The sequence below is a fragment of the Tinamus guttatus genome, unplaced genomic scaffold (assembly GCF_059628265.1).
Source record: "Tinamus guttatus ecotype Peru unplaced genomic scaffold, ASM5962826v1 Tinamus_guttatus_pri_ptg000866l, whole genome shotgun sequence".
NCBI lineage: Eukaryota > Metazoa > Chordata > Aves > Tinamiformes > Tinamidae > Tinamus > Tinamus guttatus.
Genome location: NW_028289400.1, coordinates 578,768 through 601,356, shown reverse-complemented (window position 1 = coordinate 601,356; position 22,589 = coordinate 578,768). Strand labels below are relative to the sequence as shown.

The following is a 22,589-nucleotide window of genomic DNA, read 5'->3' as shown; positions in this document are numbered from 1 at the left end:
ACATTGGCGTGGAGTTGGAAACATCAGTGAGGAGTTGGGGACATCGGCATGGGATTGGGGACATGGGCGTGGGGTGCCGCAAGGCACCAATGTGGGGTTGAGGACATCAGTGTGGGCTTGGGGACATCGGCATGGGCTTGGGGACATTGGCGTGAGGTTGGGGACATCAGTGAGGAGTTGGGGACATTGGCGTGGGGTGCTCCAAGGCACCGGTGTAGGGTTGGGGACATCAGTGAGGAGTTGGGGACATTGGCGTGGGGTTGGGGACATCAGTGAGGAGTTGGGGACGTCAGTGTGGGGTGCCTCAAGGCACCAATGTGGGCTTGGGGACATCAGCGTGGGACTGGGGACATAAGTGAGGAGTTGGGGACATTGCGTGGGGTTGGGGACATCAGCGTGGCATTGGGGACATCAGTGTGGGGTTGGAGACATCAGTGAGGAGTTGGGGACATCGGCATGGGGTTGGGGACATCAGCGTGGGGTGCCCCAAGGAACTAATGTGGGGTTGAGGACAACAGTGTGGGCTTGGGGACATCGGCATGGGGTTCCCCAAGGCACCGGTGTGGGGTTGGGGACATTGGCATGGGGTTGGGGACATCAGTGAGGAGTTGGGGACATTGGCGTGAGGTTGGGGACATTGGCATGAGGTGCCCCAAGGCACCAGTGTGGGGTTGGGGACATCAGCAGGGTGTGCCCGAAGGCATCAGCGTGCGGTTGGGGACATCAGCGTGGGCTTAGGGGCATTGGCGTGGGGTTGGGGACATTGGCGTGGAGTTGGGGACATCAGTGAGCGGATGGGGACGTCAGTGTGGGATGCCCCAAGGCATCAACACAGGGTTGGGGACATCAGTGAGGGGTTGGGGACCCCAGTGAGGGGTCAGGGCCATCAGGCATGGGATGCCCCAAGGCATCAACACGGGGTTGGGGACATCAGTGTGGGGTTGGGGACATTGAAGTGGGGAGTCTCAAAGAACGAGTGTGGGGTTGGGGACATCAGTATGGCATTGGGGACATCAGCGTGGGGTGCTCCAAGGCACCAGTGTGGAGCTGGGGACATCAGTGTGGGTTTGGGGACATCAACGTGGGGTTGGGGACATCGGCGTGGGGTGCTCCAAGGCACCAGTGTGGGGTTGGGGACATCAGTGACGGGTTGGGGACATCAGTGACGGGTTGGGGACATCGGCGTGGGCTGCCCCAAGGCACCAGTATGGACTTGGGGACATCAGTGTGGGCTTGGGGACATCAGTGACGGGTTGGGGACATCAGAATGGGGTTGGGGACATCAGTGTGGGGTGCCCCAAGGCATCAGTATGGGCTTGGGAACATCAGTGTGGGCTTGGTGACATTCGTGTGGGCTTGGGGACATCGGCGTGGGGTTGGGGACATCAGTGTGGGGTGCCCCAAGGAACCAGTGTGGGGCTGGGGACATAAGTGTGGCATTGGGGACATTGGCGTGGGATTGGAGATGTCAGTGTGGGGTGCCCCAAGACACCAATGTGGGCTTGGGGACATCAGTGAGGGGCTGGGGACATAAGCAGGGGGTGTCCCAAGGCATCAGCATGGACTTGGGGACATCAGCGTGGGCTTGGGAACATCAACGTGGGGTTGGGGACATCGGTGTGGGGTGTCCCAAGGAACCAGTGTGGGGTTGGGGACGTCACCGTGGCATTGGGAACATCGGCATGGGGTTGGGGACATCAGTGTGGGGTTGGGGACATCAGCGGGGGCTTGGGGACGTCCGTGTGGGGGTGCCCCAAGGCATCAACATGGGGTTGGGGACATCAGCTGGGGCCATCCCCCACAACCGGGGCAGCGAAACCAGACGAGGGGTCCCCGCGTCCCCATCGCCCACCCCATCCCTCCCGGTCCCCTCCTTGTCCCCAGAGGTGCCAGGATGGGGCCAGCGCCTGGAGAGGACGTTTAATGGCGGGGGGGACGGCGGGGCCGGGCGGGCGACGCGGCCGCGCGCTCAGAAGCATTTCCGGTGCACGATGGAGGGCCCGGCCTCGTCGTACTCGGGCTTGCTGATCCACATCTGCTGGAAGGTGGACAGCGAGGCCAGGATGGAGCCGCCGATCCACACGGAATACTTCCGCTCCGGAGGGGCGATGATCTGCGGAGACAGCCGGAGTCAGGAGCTGGCCCGGACACCTCCCGCTTTTCCCGTGCTCCGGCTGGGAATGGCCCATCCCGGTGTGTGCAAGTGGGTCCCCATAGGGGCATCATGTCCCCCTATGCCCACTGGACACCTCCCGTTTTTCTCGCTTTCCCCACGTTCCGGCTGGGAACGGCCCATCCCGGCATGTGGGTCCCCGTAGGGGCATCATGTCCCCTCGCGCCCGCCGGACACCTCCTGCTTTCCCCACTTTTCCCATGCTCCGGCTGGGAATGGCCCATCCCAGCATGTGCAAGTGGGTCCCCATAGGGCCATCGTGTCCCCCTGTGCCCACTGGACACCTCCCACTTTCCCCGCTTTTCCCATGATCCGGCTGGGAATGGTCCATCCCGGCGTGTGCGTGGGTCCCCATAGGGGCATCATGTCCCCCTATGCCCACTGAACACCTCCCACTTCCCCCGCTTTTCCCATGATCCAGCTGGGAATGGTCCATCCCAGCATGTGGGTCCCCGTAGGGGCATCGTGTTCCCCTGTGCCATCCGGACGCCTCCCACTTTCCCCACTTTTCCCATGCTCCGGCTGGGAATGGCCCATCCCGGCGTGTGCAAGTGGGTCCCCATAGGGGCATCATGTCCCCCTGTGCCCACTGGACACCTCCCGCTTTCCCGGCTTTTCCCGTGCTCCAGATGGGAATGGTCCATCCCGGCATATGGGTCCCCGTAGGGGCATCATGTCCCCCTATGCCCACTGGACACCTCCCGCTTTCCCTGCTTTTCCCGTGTTCCAGCTGGGAATGGCCCATCCCGGCATGTGGGTCCCCATAGGGGCGTCGTGTCCCCCCGCGTCCCCTCCCCGGGCGCCTACTTTGATCTTCATGGTGCTGGGGGCCAGCGCCGTGATCTCCTTCTGCATGCGGTCGGCGATGCCGGGGTACATGGTGGTGCCGCCGGAGAGCACGTTGTTGGCGTACAGGTCCTTGCGGATGTCGATGTCGCACTTCATGATGGAGTTGTAGGTGGTCTCGTGGATGCCGGCCGACTCCATGCCTGGGGGGATGCGGCGGGGTGAGCGCCCGGGAAGGAGCCCGTGGGGTGCAGTGCACCCCTGGGTGCTGGCGCCCCAAATCTGCAACCCCTGCAGCCCCCATGCACGCCCCATTGCAGGCTGCAATGCACCCTTGGGTGCTGGCACCCCAAATCTGCAACCCCTGCAGCCCCCATGCACGCCCCGTTGCAGGCTGCAATGCACCCTTGGGCGCTCGCTCCCCAGATCTGCAACCCCCTTTAAGCGCCGGTCCTCGCTCCCCAAATCTGCAGCCCTTGCAAAATGCAGCGCCTGCCCCCAAAGCGGCTGCCCTTGCAAACCCGATGTATGTTGCGCCCTTGGGCACCCGCTCCCCAAATCTGCAGCCCCTGCAGCCCCCATGCACGCCCCATTGCAGGCTGCAATGCACCCTTGGGCGCTCGCTCCCCAAATCTGCAACCTGCTTAAACCCCGATGCTCCCTCCCCAAATCTGCAACCCTTGCAAACCCCAATGCTCGTTCCCCAAAGCAGCTGCCCTTGCAGCCCCCATGCACACCCCATTGCAGGGTGCACACTCCCCAAATCTGCAACTCTTGCAAACCCAATACTCGCTCCACAAATCTGCAATGTTTTTTAAGCCCCAACGCTTGCTCCCCAAACCAGCCACCCTTGCAAGCCCCATTGCAAGCTGCAACATGCCCTTGGGTACCCGCTCCTCAGATTTGCAACCCCTGCAGCCCTCTTGCAACCCCCATTGCAGGCTGCAATGCATCCTTGGCCCCCGCTCCTCACATCTGCAACCTTCTTTTAAGCCCCAATGCTTGTTCCCCAAAGCAGCCCCCTTGCAAGCCCCATTGCAGGCTGCAATGCACCCTTGGACACCTGCTCCTCACACCTGCAACCCCTGCAAACCCCATGCACGCCCTGTTACAGGCTGCAATGCATCCTTGGGCACCCGCTCCTCACATTTGCAACCCCTGCAGCCCCCTTGCAAGCCCCATTGCAAGCTGCAATGCACCCTTGGGTACCCGGTCCTCACATCTGCAACCCCTGCAGTCCCCTTGCAAGCCCCACTGAAGGCTGCAATGCACCCTTGGGCACCCATTCCCCAAACCTGCAACCCCTGCAAACCCCATGCACGCCCCGTTACAGGCTGCAATGCACCCCTGGGCACCCGCTCCCCACATCTGCAGCCCCTGCAGCCCCCGTGCCAGCCCCACTGCAGGCTGCAATGCACCCTTGGGCCCCCGCGGCCCCGCGCGCGGCCGCACCGATGAAGGAGGGCTGGAAGAGCGTCTCGGGGCAGCGGAAGCGCTCGTTGCCGATGGTGATGACCTGCCCGTCGGGCAGCTCGTAGCTCTTCTCCAGCGAGGAGGAGGAGGCCGCCGTGGCCATCTCGTTCTCGAAGTCGAGCGCCACGTAGCAGAGCTTCTCCTTGATGTCGCGCACGATCTCCCTCTCGGCTGCGGGAGGGCGGCGGGTGAAGGTGCCGTCCCCGTCCCCGTCCCCATCCCTGTCCCCATCCCCGTCCCCGTCCCCATCCCCATCCCCGTCTTCACCCCCGTCCCCATCCCCGTCCCCATCCCTGTCCCCGTCCCCGTCTCATCCCCATCCCCATCCCATCCCCATCCCTGTCTTCGTCCCCGTCCCCATCCCTATCCCCATCCCCATCCCCGTCCCCATCCCCGTCCCCGTCCCGTCCCATTCCCGTCCCCATCCCCATCCCCGTCTTCGTCCCCGTCCCCGTCCCTATCCCCGTCCCCGTTCCCGTCCCCATCCCCATCCCCGTCTTCGTCCCCGTCCCCGTCCCATCCCCATCCCCATCCCATCCCCATCCCCATTCCCATCCCCATCCCTATCCCATCCCCATCCCCGTCCCCATCCCCGTCCCGTCCCCGTCCCCGTCCCCATCCCATCCCCATCCCAGTCCCCGTCCCCGTCCCCATCCCCGTCCCCATCCCCGTCCCCATCCCATCCCCGTCCCCATCCCCGTCCCCATCCCCATCCCCGTCCCCATCCCCGTCCCCGTCCCCATCCCCGTCCCCGTACCGGTGGTGACGAAGGAGTAGCCCCTCTCGGTGAGGATCTTCATGAGGTAGTCGGTGAGGTCGCGGCCGGCCAGGTCGAGGCGCATGATGGCGTGGGGCAGCGCGTAGCCCTCGTAGATGGGCACGTTGTGGGTGACGCCGTCGCCCGAGTCCAGCACGATCCCTAGGGACGAGGGCGCGGGATGAGGCCGGCGCTGCGGGGCCGGTGCCGCGGGATGCGCCGGGGCGGCTACTCACCGGTGGTGCGGCCGGAGGCGTAGAGGGAGAGCACGGCCTGGATGGCCACGTACATGGCGGGGACGTTGAAGGTTTCGAACATGATCTGCAAGGGGAACGCGGGGTGAGCGGCGCAGGGAGCCCCGCGGTGCTGCCCGGCACCCACATGGGGGTCACCCGGGTGTGGGGCAGCGCATGGCCCCGGGGACACGGCTGGGGGCAGCGCGTTGCACCCACGTGTGGGTCAATGCACTGCATGAGCACATCTGGTGGCAGTGCATTGTCCAGGGGACACATCTGGGGTCACTGCGTTGCAGCCAGATGTGGGTCAATGCACTCCATGAGCACTTCCAGAGTCAGTGCATGATCCTGGTGACACATCTGGAGTCACTGCGTTGCACCCAGATGTGGCTCAATGCATTGAACAAACACATCTGGTGGCAGTGCATTGCCCAGGTGACACATCTAGGGTTGCTGCGTTGCACCCAGATGTGGGTCAATGCACTACACGAACACATCTGGTGGCAGTGCATTGTCCAGGTGACACATCTGGGGTCACTGCATTGCCCAAGTGACACATCTGGGGTCACTGCGTTGCACCCAGATATGGCTCAATGCATTGAACAAACACATCTGGTGGCAGTGCATTGTCCAGGTGACACATCTGGAGTTGCTGCATTGCACCCAGATATGGGTTAATGCATTGAACAAATACATCTAGGGTCACTGCATTGTCCAGGTGACACATCTGGGGTCACTGCGTTGCACCCAGATGTGGGCCCGTGCATTGCCCAAGTGACACATCTGGGGTCACTGCATTGTCCAGGTGACACATCTGGGGTCACTGCGTTACACCCAGACGTGGGCCCGTGCATTGTCCAGGTGACACATCTGGGGTCACTGCATTGTCCAGGTGACACATCTGGGGTCACTGCGTTACACCCAGATGTGGGCCCGTGCATTGCCCAGGTGACACATCTGGGGTCACTGCATTGCACCCAGATGTGGCTCAATGCATTGAACACATCTGGTGGCCGTGCACTGCCCAGGCGGCACATCCGGGCAACGCACCCACACGTGGGTCACGGCACCGCCGCGGCGTCACATCGGGGGCCACCGCGCCCCAGGTGACACCTTGGGGACGCCCCCCGCACCTGCGTCATCTTCTCGCGGTTGGCCTTGGGGTTGAGCGGCGCCTCGGTGAGCAGGGTCGGGTGCTCCTCGGGCGCCACGCGCAGCTCGTTGTAGAAGGAGTGATGCCAGATCTGCGGCGGGGGGACACGGGCAGCGGGTGAGCGCGGCGGCGGCGGCGGCGACGCGGCGTCCCCCCGGCGCCCCGCGCGCCGCCCACCTTCTCCATGTCGTCCCAGTTGGTGATGATGCCGTGCTCGATGGGGTACTTGAGCGTGAGGATACCGCGCTTGCTCTGCGCCTCGTCGCCCACGTAGCTGTCCTTCTGGCCCATGCCCACCATGACGCCCTGCACGAGGCGGCACCGTTATCCCGCATCCTTCCGTTATCCCGCCGTTATCCCGCCGTTTTATCCCGCGCGCACCCACCTGATGCCGGGGGCGGCCCACGATGGAGGGGAAGACGGCGCGGGGGGCGTCGTCGCCGGCGAACCCGGCCTTGCACAGGCCGGAGCCGTTGTCGCACACCAGCGCCGTGGTCTCCTCGTCGCACATGCTGGGGACGCTGCTCACGGCGGGACCTGGGCGAAAGCTGCGGACGGCGGCGTCAGAGACGGCGCTTCTGCCCCATCCGCCCGGGAAAACCCGGCCGGCTTTTCCCACCCGCCGGAGAGCCGGTCCCCGCGGGGCTGCGGCTCCCTGAAATCCGGCCGGATCCATCCCGTGGAGCTGGTTTTTCCCCCCCGAAATCCCCCCGCCGCATCCCCAGCTCCGGGAGGGATCCGGATACTCCGGGTGGTTCCTCCATCCCGGTCCGGCTGCCTCCGGCCGCTCCCCCGGGCAGGACGGACCCCGGAGCGTTCCAGCACCCGGGAAGCCAAACAGCTCCGGGGCGGGACGAGCAAACCCCAGCACCCCGTTCCCAAAGCCCGAGCTGGGAATTATCCCGGCACGGAGCTTCCCGGCGCCGCATCCCGAAGCGAACCCCAAGTGCCGCTTCCCGTCGCCCTTTTCCCGGTGTCCCGGGAAGCAGCCGGACTCACCGCGGAGACGAGAGCTCCTTTCCTCTGGGACCGAGTCCCGCTGCGCCCGGATTATAAATACCAGGGAGACTTTGGAGCCGCAGAGGCGGATCCTCTCCCAAGCGAAGGCCCTAAATAGGCCAAGTGATGGTGCCTTGGCCGTATGGCCATATAAGGTGCTTTATTTCATTAAATCGACCTTGGACTGGCGGGGGGACCCGGCGCGGTTAATTATTGCAAGGAAAAAAAAAGGAAAGCGGCGGCGAGGAGGCGACGGCCCCTTCGGGAGTCCCTTCCTTTTATGCTGCGCTCGCCATAAACAAGCGAGACACAAGTCCTTATAAGCTGCGATTTGGGGGGGGAAGGGGAAAATTAAAAAAAAAAGGGGGAAAATCCCCCCCCTGCCGCGGGACGGCTCCGTTTCCTGGGAAGAGGCGCCCCGGAATGGCCTGGGCCCCAAAGGAATCCTGGTGTGGAGCGATGCCGGCTGCATCCCGGGATGCCGGAGGAGGGCACGGAGCTCCCTGCGGCACCACGGGGGTGTCACAGCGCGGCCCGGTCTGCGCTTCCCGCCCCGGTTTTTGGGGGCCCAAACCCGGGAATGGCGCAGGGATCATCACAGAGGGATCCCCAATCCCCAGGGCCTGGTTCAGGGGGAAACCGGGGGCTTTTGGGCACAGCGAAGGGGGAAACTGAGGCACGGGGTGGCCCACGGCATCGTCCCCATGAGCGGCCCCGGGGCACCCTTGGCCTGCGCAGGCACCCGCGAGGTCCCCAAGGCCACGTGTGACCTGCCGGGGAGGAGACGGGAGGGAAAAATCCCAGGGAAGGGATGGAAGGGGTGTGGGAAAGGGGACGACGCTCCCGCCCGCGGGGCCGGGAAGAGCCACGTTCCAGCGGCATCCGGGATCGAATCCCCGCTCCGGGATCACGGCTCGGCCGCAGGGATCTCGGGACACCGGGCGCTTCCCGCCGAATTCCCCGGGGAAGAGGGGGGCCCCGTTCCCGGTCGGAAGCCCCGCGCCGGAGCGGGAGGCAGCCTAAAAAGGCAACGCGGCGGCGCCGCAGCCAATGGAGCCGGCGGCCGGTGCGGCCGCTCCGCGGACACGGTGCCGTCCCGCCGCGGCGCCGGGAATGCCAGGCATCCGCCGGGATGCAGGGAGGCTCCGGGCGGGAGGGAGGGATCCCGGGAGGATGCCGGCCCTTTGCCGTGGGCTTTCCAAAGCGCCGCCGGCCCTCGGCACCTCCGTATATGGGGAACGTTCACGCTGCTCCGCGCTCCGCGTCCGCACGGAAATGGAAAGCGGGTTAGGAAACGCGTGGGGCGTCGCTGCCGTTTCTGCGGGAAGCGCCTGCGGAGCCGCTCGGAGATAAATCCCGGGATGCTGGCGATGCCGTTATCCCGCCGGAGCGAGGCGGATGCGCCCGGACCCAAACCCACCTCCCCACAGGTCTCAAATAAACCCAGGCTAAAAGGGAGTCGCCAGAGGTGGCACCCAGCGTCTTTCCTGCTCCCCATTCCCAAAACCAACCAGGATGGGAAAAACTGGCCGCGCTCGAGGGGCCCGGCGTAAAGAAACACAAACTCAGGCCAGGTAGGAGAATCCACGTGTTAAACTGTCCACCGAGGTTTTCCCGGTGCCGTTCCGCAGGCGGAAGGACCGGCGCACAGAGCACTTAGACACCTTTCTGGGCAGAAAGGCAATTCCAGCCTTCGTGCCCTCCCAGGAATCGGGAAGCGGCACCCGGAGCGGCCGCACGGCCCCGGTGTGTCCCGAAGGCTCCGGCTCAGCTCGAGGCCCGGAGCGAAACCCGCAGCCCGGGGGAAGGAGGGAAGTACCGGGATGTTCCCCATCCTGGCTGCTGTTGGGCCGCATCCGAGCCACCTGGAACGCCGAAACGCGGCATTCCGAAGGCAGGGAAAGGGCTCGGGGCTCGTTACGGATTCAGGAGTTAGGCGGCTTAGTGTTAGGTTGGGTCTTGGCGCTTCCAGCGAGCTCTTCCCCGACGCCGGGCCCGGAGCTCCCTCCGGCTCCCGCCGGGCTCCGCTCCCGGAGGGCCGGGAAGGGGCGGCCACGCGGTCGGAATCGGCCGCTCCGGGAGGCGCCGGCTCTTCCCCCGGCCGCGGGGAGCGCGTGGAGGCAGGGACCTAGCGCAGATCCAGGAGCTCCACGTCCCGCTCCGTCACCAACACGTGGCTGCAGCTCTGCAAGCGACAGGAGGAGGAGGAGGAGCGGGAGGAAGGGCAGCCCTGGGGCTGCTCCGGCCTCTCCTCCCGGGCGCTTACGGTGAAGAGCGGCGGCTCCTTGGCGTGCGGGTGGAAGCCCTTCTGGCGGCAGGACGAGATCTCCTCCAGGCCGTGCTCCGTGAGCTTGAAGAAGCCGGTCCTGCGGGATGAGGGGGCTCGGAGCGGCCGCCGGACGTGCGCTCTGCCAGCGCCTTCCCGTTCTCCCGGTGTTCGGGAGCCCCTTCCCGTTCCCACTCCTGGTGTTTGGGAGCCCCTTCCCATACTCATTCCCGGTGTTCGGGAGGCCCTTCCTGTACTCCCTCCTGGTATTTGGGAGCCCCTTCCCGTACTCACTCCCGGTATTTGGGAGCCCCTTCCCGCACTCAATCCCATTATTTGGGAGCCCCTTCCCGCACTCACTCCTGGTATTTGGGAGCCCCTTCCCGTACTCACTCCTGGTGTTCGGGAGCCCCTTCCCGCACTCAATCCCGTTATTTGGGAGCCCCTTCCCGTACTCACTCCTGGTATTTGGGAGCCCCTTCCCGTTCTCCCTCCCGGTATTTGGGAGCCCCTTCCCGTACTCACTCCCGGTATTTGGGAGCCCCTTCCCGTACTCACTCCCGGTGTTTAGGAGCCCCTTCTCGTACTCGTTCCCAGTGTTCGGGAGCCCCTTCCTGTTCTCACTCCCGGTATTTGTGACCCCCTTCCCACACTCAATCCCATTATTTGGGAGCCCCTTCCTGCACTCCCTCCTGGTATTTGGGAGCCCCTTCCCGTTCTCACTCCCGGTGTTTGGGAGCCCCTTCCCGCATTCACTCCCGGTATTTGGGAGCCCCTTCCCGTTCTCACTCCCGGTATTTGGGAGCCCCTTCCCGTTCTCATTCCCGGTGTTTGGGAGCCCCTTCCCGCACTCACTCCTGGTATTTGGGAGCCCCTTCCCGCACTCACTCCTGGTATTTGGGAGCCCCTTCCCGCACTCACTCCCGGTATTTGGGAGCCCCTTCCCGTTCTCACTCCCGGTATTTGGGAGCCCCTTCCCGCACTCACTGCCGGTGTTCGGGAGCCCCTTCCTGCACTCACTCCCAGTATTTGGGAGCTCCTTCCCGCACTCATTCCCAGTGTTCGGGAGCCCCTTCCCGTACTCACTCCCGGTGTTCGGGAGCCCCTTCCTGTTCTCACTCCTGGTATTTGCGACCCCCTTCCCGCACTCAATCCCATTATTTGGGAGCCCCTTCCCGCACTCAATCCCGTTATTTGGGAGCCCCTTCCCGCACTCACTCCCGGTGTTTAGGAGCCCCTTCCCGCACTCACTCCTGGTATTTGGGAGCGCACACGATGGCGATGGACTCGGGCAGCATCATCTGGTAGGAGCAGTGCGTGTGCAGGTCCACGCTGGACAGGAAGGCCGTCTGTGTGGGGTGCGTCTGCAGCGAGGGGAGAACAACCGCACGCGGTGTCATTTCCTCGCTGCTACAGGCGGAAAACACCTTTGGATTATCCCAAAAAGGGCTGTTTTCACCCCAAGGCGGTCAAAGATTTTAAGATCTCCGACGGCAGCTGTTTTGGGGTAGATTTCAGAGCAAAACGCCCGCAGGAAGGTTTCTTTTCACCCTTCCGTTCTGCTGCAAAGACCGGCAGGGAGCGGAGAGCGATTCCCGCCGGATCCCGCCGTGGAGGAGTTAATGGGAAGAGCGGCCGCCCCGCACGGGCCGGGCAGGAGTCTCCCCCGCGGAGCCCGGCTGCTTTCCAGAGATTCCTGAGCAGCTCCGGGCGTTTCGCTTGGCACCACTCCGGCTGCCAAGGGCTCCGCGGGGACAGGCGGCAGGGGCAGGAATCCGCATCCGGCACGTGCCGGAGCGGAGCGGAAAAGCAGCGGGAGGCCGGGCTGCCCTCCCGCTGCCTCCGGAGGCGGCCTCGAGCTCCAGCCGTGCCCCATATCCTGCTTCCAAGAGGAGCGACGCGTTGGGAAAGGGATGTGAGCTGGGAACAAGGCGGGATCTCCCTGCGCTGGCTCCGCAGGGATGCTCCCCGCTCCATCCCACCTCTGCCTTCCCCTGCATCCCGAGGGGAACGGGAAGGGAGGGCTCACGTGGATCCAGCCGAGGGTCACGAGGCCGTGCTGGTCCTGGATGAGGAAGAGCTCCTCCTCGCTCTCCGTGTTGCAGTAGTCGGGGCCGCCGTGCTGCTTGGGGACGATGACGTGCGTCACCGTGAACTCGTTCCTCATCTGCGGGGCAGCACGTGGGGGACGTCACCCCGGCGGGATCCGCATCCCGCACGAGCGTTCCCGGAGCGGCCTTTTCCCGAGCCCCCCGGGTGTTCCGTTGGGATTGGTGTTACCAGCTTCCCGCAGAGGATCCCGCACGTCTCCACGCCGCGCGCCGTGTTGGCATCGGCCAGCTGCAGGAATTTCTGGCAGAGCTCCCTGGGGACGACAACCTGGCGCAGAGCATCCATCCTGGCACCTGCGGGGACACCGGGAGCACCGGGAGCGCCGCGGCGGGAGGGAACCTCCCGCGGGGCATTCCCCGGAGGGGCAGGATTGGGAAAAAACAGCCTGGGAATATTGCCCGTTCTCCTGGCCACCCTTGGAACCACATTGGGCCCGACTGAGGTCACTGTGGCACTTTATGAAGTCACTTATGGCACTGCCTTCTCCAGCCAGGGGAAGAGTGTGCCAAAAAACAGCATTTTACCAAAGAAAATGGAAATGCGACCGCTTACAAAGCGTCACTGAAGGTAAAATGTGTCACTGGTCACGAAGCAGCAATTTGGAAAGGTTGGAATTAGCGTTTTGAGGGGGATTCAGGCAGGAATTAGTGTTTTGAGGGGAATTCAGGCAGGAATTAGTGTTCCGAGGGGGATTCAGGCAGCCTGGCAGGAACTAAGGCCCCGTCTCAAAACGAGTCACATCGAGCCGTGTAGGAGCCCGATTCCCCAAAGGAGCCAGTTCCCAAATCTTGCCGGCCCACGGAACATCCAGGGACTTGGAAGAGCAAATCCCTGGAGGGAATGGAGCTGTGATCGGATGCTTGGAGCCTCCCAGGCAACTCAGCTCCTCGGGACCGGCTGGGCTGGGAGGGACTCACTGTTTTCCGGGCTCCCCAAGGCGCTCGGTTTCAGGGATCTGTCCACGGCCGGAGGTTTGGGAGACACAATTCCCGCCGAGGGGCTGGCGGGCTCCGCCGGAGAGACGGGAACCTTGGGGATTGCATCGGTCGGGGGCTTTTCCACGCCGGGAATGAGGGGCCCTTCCAGAGACTGGGGACTCGGCTCCGGCTTGCCGAATTCCTGCACGATCCGCAGGCGCTCCTTCTCCAGCTCCTGGCGCCGGATCATCTCCTCGAAGGCGTGGAACTGCTCCTGCTCCGCCTGCTGCTGCTTCATGAGCGCGACCCGGTTCCTCTCCTCTTCCAGCTGCTGCTGCAAAGCCAAGTTGCGCGCGAATTCCTCCTCCTCCTCCTTCTGCAGGGAGGAAGGCACCAAAGGACGTGAGCAGGGAGCAGGGCACGAGGAGGGCTACGGAGCCCGGGCACCGTCAGGCCTTTGCTTTTAGCTGGAGCCCCCCGCAAGGAAGCTCCGGCTGGAAGCGGAGAGCTCCGCTTCCATCAGCGCAGCTGGCTGGATAAGGGGCTGCCTTGCCCTTCCTTGCGGGAATACAATTCCAGATGCATTTCCCTCCGTCCCATCCGCAAAACCCCCTGCACTCGCCCCGCTGCCAAACCGTCCATAGGGTTTTTTGCCTGCAGAGGCCCCCGTGTCGGCCCAGGCTGCCACCTCGGAGCCTTTGCTTCGTGTTGGGATAACAAGGAAAAGCGGGAAAGCCTCCCCCAGCTCCGGGAAGGATGGGGAGGTGGATGGGAAGGTGGGAGACGCGTTGGGTTTTCTGCCCCTCCGCTCCCTTTGCAGGGGCTTTTGGGGAACAACGAGGAGCAGCTTGGGACACGGGGACTCGGGGATTCCGCCCTTCCCGGCCTCGGCATTCCGGCGTGTCCCGCGGGACACGGGGACTCGGGGATTCCGCCCTTCCCGGCCTCGGCATTCTGGCGTATCCCGCTGCCCCGCGGGCTCCTGGCACTCACCTTGCGCGCGCTGTACGCAGCGTAGTCCTGCGCGTACCTCCTCAGCAGCTCCTTCTTGAGCTCCTCCGCTCTCGGGAACGCCACTTCCTTCAGCTTCTGGAGGAAGGAAAAGCGCCCGGCTCGGAACGGCGGCGGCGCGCGCTCCCCGGGTAAGGAACGGGGCGAATTCCGGGATTCCAGCGTCTCCGGGAGCCTCCGGAGCGGCATCACTTACTCTCACCGTCTCCTTCCTCTCGGGGATGAGGGCGGTTTTGTAGTCACGGTGCTTGGGCAGCTTCTCGATGAAGAGCCTGGGAACACACGAGGGATCGGGATCACGTTGGGAAGGGGCCCACACGGAGCAGCAAACGGTGTCTGGGGGGACAGGTGGTTTCCTTGGGATTTTGTGGATCATTTCAGAATGCCTTGCTGCAAAAATCGCATCCCGAGCTCTTCCCATGGGAGATCCAGCTCAGTCCCAACGGAGCACCTTGCACGGGGACCCTTCCTGCACCTGGGCTTCGGATCCAACCTCAGGGATACGTTTGCTTTCAACATTAATATGTAACATTAATAAAGCAGCCCGGAACACAGAGCGCTCCGGCAGCAGCTCGGGAAGGTCCTGGTGCACCTGCCCACAGCCCCGGGAGCATCCCGAGGGATCGCGGGCAAACGCAAGGACACGGCTGACTCAGGGCTCACGTCCTGCTGCGCCAGCAAACGGAGGGAACGAGCTCGGCCCTCGGAAACAAAACTTGCAGGTGGGCTAAAAACAAGTGTCCGGGATGAATAAACCCCGCCGCTTCCAAATCCAAGGATTCCGGGCCCGGGAAGCGCTCTCGGGAGCTGCCGGATACCGCAGGGATGCTCCGGGCCCGGCCGGCGGCCGTGGCAAAGTAGGTCACTGTGCCGGGCTGCGGCGCTGCCAAGAGCCTGCGGATTCCAATGGAAGGAATTAATTAGGACGGATTAAGAGCAGATGCCGGCCTGGGAAGGGTGGGGAAAGCAGCTGTGTTTCCAAGAGGGAAAAAGGGGGGAAAACGGGCAGCGGGATGGGGATGCTCCGGCAGCCAGAGGGCAAGGAGGCAGAAGGGCAGGAACAGCTGGAATCTCCCTCTCCCAAAGGGCCGTTTTGGGTACAAGTGGGATCGGTAGGATTTGGGGAACAGGGTGTTGGGGTTAAAAAGGGAGTTTTTGCCTTCATGGAACGCCGGGAGCAGCTGGGAGGGAAGCAGCGCGCTCCGAGGCGGCCAAGGTGCGCTGAGTTCATTTGTTTAGCTAGGAAAAAAAGACTTTCTCCTTTGGCTCCGGCGACGTAACCAGCCTGGAAAACTTCCCAAGGGTTTTACACTTCCCAGCTCCCTGAGCAGCGTCCCAAGGAGCTCGCTCCAATGCCCATAAAAGCTCAGGAAGTGCAAGGCCGGGAAGCAAAGCTAATCAGAGAAAAATGCGTTGGATTTCAGGGGCAGGAACCCTGCGCGCAGGGGCAGGGAGGGAAGATGCCAGCGGAGATGCCAAGCGCACGCCGGGGCAGCGGGCGCCGCATTCCAGAGCCACCGGAACGGGGGGAAGGTGGGAGGGAAGCGTTTCTGGCCCAAAAAGGCCTAAAGAGGCAGGATGGTGGGTGCCGGGGGGATGTTTTTCCAAGGATCGCCGCTCCGGACGGGCACGTTTGCTCCGCGCCGAGGCGCAGACCTGAGCGGGACGCACAGGAATGCCACCGCGTTCCCGATTCCGCGGCTTTTGGACCCAAAACCCGGCCCAGAGGGCAGGCAAACGCGCAGCTCCGCTCCTGCCCCGGGAGCTGGAGGAGCTGAGCCCATTTTTGCCCAATCTGGGGATTTTGGAGAGGGCACTCGGACCCAAGGGATCCATGTGCTCTTGGAGCAGCTCCATGGGATTCGGTCCTTTTCCCCTCAAAAAAGGCTCCGTGCAAACGTGACTATCCTGTTATCACCTCCAAGGTGCTGACTGAAACCTGGGCTCTTCCTAGCGCTCGGAATAGGAACCTGCTCCGCTGTGTTTTAATAAACTAGACGTGAACGAGGCCTCAAACGAGTGTGAAATCATGGATTTCAAGGAGCAATCCCCTTCCCGGCGCAGGATACCAGGAGCCTCTTCACAAAACTCCCGAATGAGCCCTTCTGGGGTGACAAAACAGCACGGAGCATGGGACACGGAGCCGAGAGCTCCCGCTGCTTTGGGACTGAGGAACGAGCGTGGCTTTTCGGGAAACTCTCCCATCCGTCCCGCAAAGGACGAGGAACTGCTCGTTTTTCACTCGTTTTCGTTCATTTTTGTCATTTTCATGTTTCCCTGCTGCTACCTGGCACCTTTTACTCTATCTGCTCCTCCTCCTAACCCGCCTGTCTGGAGCTGAAATCAAGGAGGGGCCGAAATCCAGGAGGAGCCGGAATCCCGGAGGAGCCGGAATCGCGGAGGAGCCAGAATCGCGGAGGAGCCGGAATCGCGGAGGAGCCGGAATCGCGGAGGAGCCGGAATCCCGGAGGAGCCTTTCCCAGGGCTGCGGCCGGATCCGGCTCTTCCAGCCCCGCGGGCCTCGGCGCTTACGTGATGTACTTGTTGTAGAGGATGAAGGCGCTCTCCATGCTGCCCTCCTCGGCGTACACGGCGGCCATGCGCAGCATCTCCACGCCGGAGCGGTAGTAGCGCCGCGGCGGCACCTCCTCGCTCACCTCCACGGCGCTGCCGGCGCGGATCAGGCTGCGCACGCGCTCCTCCGGCGGGACGCCGGCGGCCGCCGGGCCGGGCATGGCGCCGGCACCGGGATAGGCCGGCTGGGAACGCCGGAGGCCGAGACGAGGAGCCGGGGGAGCTGCTGGGATAAAGCCAAGGGTTTCCTTGGAGCTGCCGGCACGACCGCGAGGAGCCGCAGCCCCCGTTTCTCCCCAAAAAGCAGAGCCCCCCCTCCCCAGTTCCCACAGCCTGACCCCAAAACAGCCCCCAACCCCCAAGCTCCCCCCCTGGGGGGGAACACCCCAAAATGGAGGGCCCCCCGGGTGGAAAAACACCCCAAAACACCCCAAAACGGAGGCCCCCCCCGGGGGAAAAACACCCCAAAACGGAGCCCCCCCCCAGCTCCTATAGCCGCCCCCCCCCCCTGTAAACGGGCTCCCCCTGCCCCCCCTCAACGCTGCTGCCCCCAAACCAGAGCCCCCTCCCCAGTCCGGAGCCCCCCAAGCAGCTCCCCCACCCCCCCCAGGCCCTTCTTTTCCCAAAAAGTAACAAAATAAAGAAATTAAAGAAAAACTTCACAGAAAAACGTAACAAAATAAAGAAATTCAGACCCGTCCCCCCAGGCGAGTCCCGCCCCCCCACCTTCCCAGGAGGAGAAACGGGGTCCCAAAGCGGCGCCCCCCCCCCCCAACCGGCTCCCGTACCCCCCCCGCCCCCCCGCCCTTACCCCGCCCGGGCGCCCCGAGCCGCCGCCGGGGCTGCCTCCCGCTTCCGGGTTGTCGCCCGTTGCGCCCCGCCCCGCCAATAGCGAGGCGCCGCCGCATCCGGGCACGTCGGGGCACCACTTCCGCCCGGCCGCGCCGCCCTGGCACGTCCGCGAAGAGCCGGCGGCCATCTTGGGGTAGGGCGGAAGTGCGGCCTCACGCCGCAGCGCGTCTTAAAGGGGCCGCCCTCTCCACAGCCGCTCTCAGCCCAGCGGCGCCTCCACATTCCAAAGGGAATTAGGGGCACATTAGGGCCCTCCTTACCCGTCCCTCCCATTCCCCGGGACACAGTGCAGTGACCAAGGTGTAGCAATAAAATTTACTTTAAAAAGTATTCTAGTCTCATGGCAAATTATTTCCCCCAGCCCCCAAACTATATATTAAGCCCCATAGAACAGCTCCTTCCGTCAAAACTGAAAGGGGCACCTGTGAAAATACTTCCTGAGGAAGGTTTCGTGTCAGTGTTCGCTCTCTGTAGCACTGGGCTTGCACTCCAAAGCCTGACCTAAGGCTCAAACTCCAACGTGGGAGGTGTGAAAGTCATAAAAAAATAAATAAAAGCGAGGTGTGTTGAGATGAATAACCACTTTCCTCGGCCGTGAGCTGCTGGTGAAGGTCAGGGCAAACCCCTTCATTGAACAGGGAGACTTGTGACAGAGCTCGTCCTGGGTGGAAGTGCAGCCCTGGGATGGTGTTCCTTAGGGATAACATTCCCTACGCCGTCACGGGCTTCCTGCGCCGCCGCCGGCGCTTCTTGGCCGTGTGCGTTTCCTGCAGGAGAGGGAAGCCGGGTCCCCGTGCCGGGAAATACAGTCCGTGGTGCTCCTGGACGCGGAGCTCCGGCCCTGCAGGGTCCCTGGGGCCGCGGGGCCACCCGCGCTGGGGCGCGGGGTCCTGGCGACGCGCGGGGACCCTCTCGCGCCTGCTGCGCTTCTCGGCCGTGCCCGGGGCTCTGGAAGCAAAATTAGACATTAATTATATGGGGCCAAGTCAGCAATCAAGCCCATTTGCTCCCTCCCGGAGTTCTTGCATCTCCCATACCACCTCACAAAACCCAGTAACTCCCAAGCATTCTTTACCAACGCTTTTTTCTTTTTCTTTACGAAAAAGGCCTTAGGAAGATGAGGCACCTCTCAGCTCATATCACCCCCAGGACATTGGCTGAACTCAGGAGAGGGTTATTCACCTGCATTCCCTGTTCCCCTGATGTCTCTGCAGGGAAGGGAGAAGCCTGCAAAGAGAAAGAGAAGTTGCTGCTTGGCTGTGAGCAGAAAGCTCTTACCTGGCACCCGATTCAAAGCAAGGGCTCTTTTCCCCTGAAATATTTTGTCATTTCAGCCCCAAGAAGAACTACCAAAACCTCCTCAGGCTGCTCCAGCAGAGGCAAAGTCCCTCCTTCCACCCTGCAGAGCTGGCAAGGAAACAGGCGCTCTCTTGCACAGCAAGAAATCATAAAAAACATATCCAAGTTTCTCAGAAGAGCCCAGCTTTTGTTTTCCCTCATCACCCAGGTGGTACACAGGGAAGCAAAGAGCAAAAACCTACCGGGGCACCGTGAGGGGCAGTTGTTCTGTGAGATGCAGGCGATGCTCTGTCCCCAGCTGCCTTTTAGGATTCGGCGTCGCGCCGCCTTTTCCTTTGAAGGGGTCCGAGCCCAAACACTTTACGCTGCAGTTCCTTAAACAGAAGCCTGTTAGTCCCGACTGGGGCCTCAAGCCATTTGCCAAGCGACCACCACAGCGCTTTTCCATCCACATCCATCCCCCGTGAAAAGGGGACAGCGCAGGCCTGTGAAAACTCTGTGCAGAACATCTGTAAACAGCTGTCAAGGTCTCCCAATATCCCGTCTTCCGCCTCATCCACCAGCCCAGGCTACCACAAGCAGGAGAAGCCAGGAAGTTTAGCCTGTATTGGTCACTGAACGCAGCTTTATTTAGCACATGCACAGCAGCAGGACTTACTTTTGCACAGATCTCTTTTGCAGATCTTCAATATAGTTCATTCTCTCTATAGGGTGCCCTCGAGCTCTGTTGAACACTGCAAAGAGAGGGCTCAGTTTTAAAAAAGCTGCACACAAGGATCCTCAGGGCTGTCTGGCACTCAAAGCCTTTCAGTAGGGTTTTAACCCCTTGAATCAGTGGCTCTAGGTTAGCAAGGGCACCTGCAGTGTGACTCTTTCTCCATGTGCCTCCCTCTGCAGGGCAGCCCGTGACAGGGTGACACTGTCCCACTCGCAGCACGGTACAAAACCCCAAGAGCCACCCGGTTCTGGCTACTTCCACACTCCCACGTACAGCCCTACAATCACCCCCTTATTTCAAACCTCAGGGAACCCTCAAGCACTTTCCTGCTCTTCCAGCTCCTCTCCTACCCTGCGGGAAGCCTTAAACACTATTTATAGTGCTTAAAAGATAAAAATTACTCCACTGGAGGTAGCTCAAACCCTTGGACCATCCAAAACCATCAGCTGATGGTAAACATTTGGCATCCCAGCAAGGCAGTGACACGTACACTCTATGGCAGCATTTGGCTCCATACCATCGACATCGATGAGGTACCTGGAGGGAGCAGCAAGAAAGCTCTAATTATGGGATCAGCTACAGAAACATTCAGTTAGAGACAATTAACAAGGAAAGAATCATCACAGGAAGATTGTGAGATCTTCTATTTACATTCCAGAATGGAGTATCAGCACTTGGCTTGCTGAAATCAGTTTAAAGTGACCACGAACAACCAACCTTCTCTGGAAGTTATTTAAGTCCTATTAAGGTTTAAATCCTCACCAGGCTGGGATACACAGGCCACCTGAGTCGTCTTTTATGGGGCAATAAAGTTCCATTCTGGAGCCATATAAGGCTGCTAATGCCACCACCTAAGCCAGGGTGACTAAGGACAACTCACCTGCAAACCAGGTAGCCGGTTCTGTTCAGGCCATGCGTGCAATGCACTCCAATAAGTTTATCTGCAACACACCATAATTAGTTACATTTTAGGTTCTCTTTTGCCACGACCCAACCAGAAAACGAGCCCGATCACATTCGTCATCCCACAGTCACCCTGAAGTAAACAAACACACTCGGTTACGCAACGAGATCACCACGTTTACAAGCAGATATCACAGCTGATTTAGGGCAATAAATCCTGTAACCTCATCTGAACGTCCACAGAGCTCATTTAGCAGCTACATAAAAAGAAATCCCACTCGTTTCTGGAGCACGGACAGCTCAGTGCTTACACAGCAACTAAAAATGAATCAATATTTACAGCCAATGTAGCAAGGAAGTTGCAAACTCCTCCAAAGTTCAACTCACTGCCAGGTTATCAGAATCTCTCTACCTTTTAGGGAAGTCCAAGCTTACCGTTATCTTTGTTGTCCCTCAGGAAGTCCTTTACAACGCACTTGAACTGGTAAATAGTTTGGCTGTTTGGGATTTCGTGGCCCACGGTCAAGATCTTGGAGTAGTGCAGCGTGGCCGGGAGCTCCTGCAAGAAACAGAGGAGCCCGATAACTTCGGCAATAAGCCGGATTTTGGCCAACTAAAAAAAATACAGTGTAAAGTTAAAAAAAGCCAAGTTTTTAGACCAAGTCTAGAAGAGCAGCGAGGCCTTTTTGGGTGAGAAAACGTCTGTTTTTGCTACCTGCTTAACCAGAGCGTCCCTTCCCCGAGGACTGACCTCCGGGCCGTAGTAACGGGTCGTGTAGGTCAGGTCGATGATGAGCCCCAGCTCCTCCTTCTGCTCCCGGATCTTCTTGAGCAGATCCCGAGGCGAGAACCTCTCTTCGGGATGCAGGTTCCGGTTGAAGCCCTGGCAGGAAACAACGTTTAAGGGCACGGGTGAAGCTCAGGGGCTCCACAACGCGTGAGCACAGCGGGTCCAAGAGCTCCTACAGAGCAGCTCGGAAAACCACGGAGTACCGGAGACAACCCAGGAGGGACACGGGCACCAAAGTGACACCAAAACCTGGACATTTACTGATTCGGAACAGTTTGGGTGCAAATTAAGGTTGTAACTGGGGTTGAAGGGAGATTTAGTCTGCTTTTTTGCAACTCAGTCTTACTGCTGGAGCACAAACACCAGCAAGGCAGCTCCGAGCAGAGGAGCTCACACCGAACTCCGAGTCTCCGGTTAAAATCTTCCACAAAAAGACGCTTTTTGGGGCCCTTTCCGGATCACGGTCGCCCGCCGCGGCGCCGGGACTCACCTTCCGGAGCGGCACCTTGAAGGCGATGAAGCGGGTGCCGGGCAGGCGCCGGCCCAGCGGCACGTAGTCCGTCCACCTGCGCGGGAGCGGCCGTTAACGGGGCCCCGCGCTGCCGCCCCCTGCTCGTTCCCCCCGAGCCCTCATTCCCCGTGCGGGGCGGCGGGACAGGCCCCGGCGGCGCCCGCAGGTCCTGAGATGGCGGAGGGGGACGGAAGGGGACCCGCCGCGGCCCCACTCACCTCTCCGGGACGCGTAGGCCCGGCATGGCGGCGCCCACGTACGTACGTACGTACGTCCGCCCGCCGCCACCGCCGCTTCCGCTTCCGCCGCGCTGACCCCCCGCGGCCGCCGTCGGGGCTCGTCGCCGCGACCGGCGACCCGAGGCCACGCCCCCTCGTTGAGGCCACGCCCACGCTCGACGCCACGAACAGAAGCCACGCCCCCAAATAGAGACCACGCCCCCGTTGTCTAGGCCACGCCCCCTCGGCGGCGCCCGCAGCCGCGGAGCCCCCTGGCGGTTCCGGGGCGGCAACGGGACCCGGACCGGACCGGGACCGGCCCCGCGCGGTCCCAGCGGCGCCACCGGGACCGGCCTCCTGCAGGAGGCTCCGCCCCGGGCCCGGGGCGCTCACTGCGTCCCGGTACCGGCATCCCGGCCCCAGCGCCGGTACCGGTATTCCCTGTGTGCTGACGTGTCCGTTGCATCTTGCTCCTGGCTGTACCGGTACCGGTGTACTCATCCCGCACCGGAACCGGCGTTGCCACTTGGTCCCAGTGTTGGCATCCCAGTCCCACCCCACCCCAGGCCCACCATTCCCGGTGCCATCATCCCACCCCATCCCAGTACCACCATTCCCAGTGCTACCCCATCCTGGTACCACCATCCCGGTACCACCATTCCACCCCATCCCAATGCCAGGATGTCCAGTACCACCATCCCAGTGCCAGCACTCCCAGTCCTGGGACCCGCTGTGCCGATACTGCCTCCATCCCACCACCGCCAATGGCTTCCGTCCCGCTTCGGACACAGCATCTCCCACGGGATCCAAGCCCTCACCTCGTCCATGCCCAATAAATCCC

General features: G+C 62.1%; 3 protein-coding genes across 3 annotated transcripts; all 3 read right to left on the bottom strand.

Annotated features, from left to right (window-relative positions):
• Positions 1-1,947: 1,947 nt before the first annotated feature.
• On the bottom strand, positions 1,948-7,141 carry ACTG2 (actin gamma 2, smooth muscle). Its single transcript, XM_088537794.1, has 8 exons — positions 6,964-7,141; positions 6,756-6,884; positions 6,559-6,669; positions 5,426-5,510; positions 5,190-5,351; positions 4,412-4,603; positions 2,981-3,162; positions 1,948-2,113 (listed from the first exon to the last, which is right to left on the bottom strand). The coding sequence occupies exons 1-8, from the start codon at positions 7,087-7,089 to the stop codon at positions 1,970-1,972; spliced, it is 1,131 nt and encodes a 376-aa protein (XP_088393920.1). The 5' UTR covers positions 7,090-7,141; the 3' UTR covers positions 1,948-1,969.
• Positions 7,142-9,705: 2,564 nt separating this feature from the next.
• Positions 9,706-16,618, bottom strand: STAMBP (STAM binding protein). The gene is made up of 9 exons (XM_088537793.1): positions 16,416-16,618; positions 14,080-14,155; positions 13,866-13,961; positions 12,873-13,248; positions 12,124-12,248; positions 11,873-12,010; positions 11,095-11,207; positions 9,844-9,943; positions 9,706-9,762 (listed from the first exon to the last, which is right to left on the bottom strand). The coding sequence occupies exons 1-9, from the start codon at positions 16,616-16,618 to the stop codon at positions 9,706-9,708; spliced, it is 1,284 nt and encodes a 427-aa protein (XP_088393919.1).
• Positions 16,619-18,019: 1,401 nt separating this feature from the next.
• DUSP11 (dual specificity phosphatase 11) lies at positions 18,020-21,780 on the bottom strand. The gene is made up of 10 exons (XM_088537821.1): positions 21,749-21,780; positions 21,510-21,585; positions 20,981-21,112; positions 20,665-20,788; positions 20,207-20,267; positions 19,817-19,863; positions 19,267-19,342; positions 18,851-18,982; positions 18,492-18,536; positions 18,020-18,257 (listed from the first exon to the last, which is right to left on the bottom strand). The coding sequence occupies exons 1-10, from the start codon at positions 21,772-21,774 to the stop codon at positions 18,020-18,022; spliced, it is 957 nt and encodes a 318-aa protein (XP_088393947.1). The 5' UTR covers positions 21,775-21,780.
• Positions 21,781-22,589: the final 809 nt, after the last annotated feature.

What these genes read in the sequence shown, in the direction of transcription:
- ACTG2 (XM_088537794.1), bottom strand. Translation starts at nt 7,089, where the DNA reads ATGTGCGACGAGGAGACCACGGCGCTGGTGTGCGACAACGGCTCCGGC. An exon ending in ACCGCGAGAAGATGACGCAG is followed by an intron (nt 5,511 to 6,558) that starts GTGCGGGGGGCG and finishes TTCCCCTTGCAG; the next exon opens with ATCATGTTCGAAACCTTCAA. An exon ending in CGCCTCCGGCCGCACCACCG is followed by an intron (nt 5,352 to 5,425) that starts GTGAGTAGCCGC and finishes CCTCGTCCCTAG; the next exon opens with GGATCGTGCTGGACTCGGGC.
- STAMBP (XM_088537793.1), bottom strand. Translation starts at nt 16,618, where the DNA reads ATGCCCGGCCCGGCGGCCGCCGGCGTCCCGCCGGAGGAGCGCGTGCGC. An exon ending in CTCTACAACAAGTACATCAC is followed by an intron (nt 14,156 to 16,415) that starts GTAAGCGCCGAG and finishes GTGTGTTCCCAG; the next exon opens with GCTCTTCATCGAGAAGCTGC. An exon ending in AGAGGAAGGAGACGGTGAGA is followed by an intron (nt 13,962 to 14,079) that starts GTAAGTGATGCC and finishes TCCTTCCTCCAG; the next exon opens with AAGCTGAAGGAAGTGGCGTT.
- DUSP11 (XM_088537821.1), bottom strand. Translation starts at nt 21,774, where the DNA reads ATGCCGGGCCTACGCGTCCCGGAGAG. An exon ending in GGCCTACGCGTCCCGGAGAG is followed by an intron (nt 21,586 to 21,748) that starts GTGAGTGGGGCC and finishes GCTCCCGCGCAG; the next exon opens with GTGGACGGACTACGTGCCGC. An exon ending in GCCAAATGCTGCCATAGAGT is followed by an intron (nt 19,343 to 19,816) that starts GTACGTGTCACT and finishes CTCTCTTTGCAG; the next exon opens with TGTTCAACAGAGCTCGAGGG.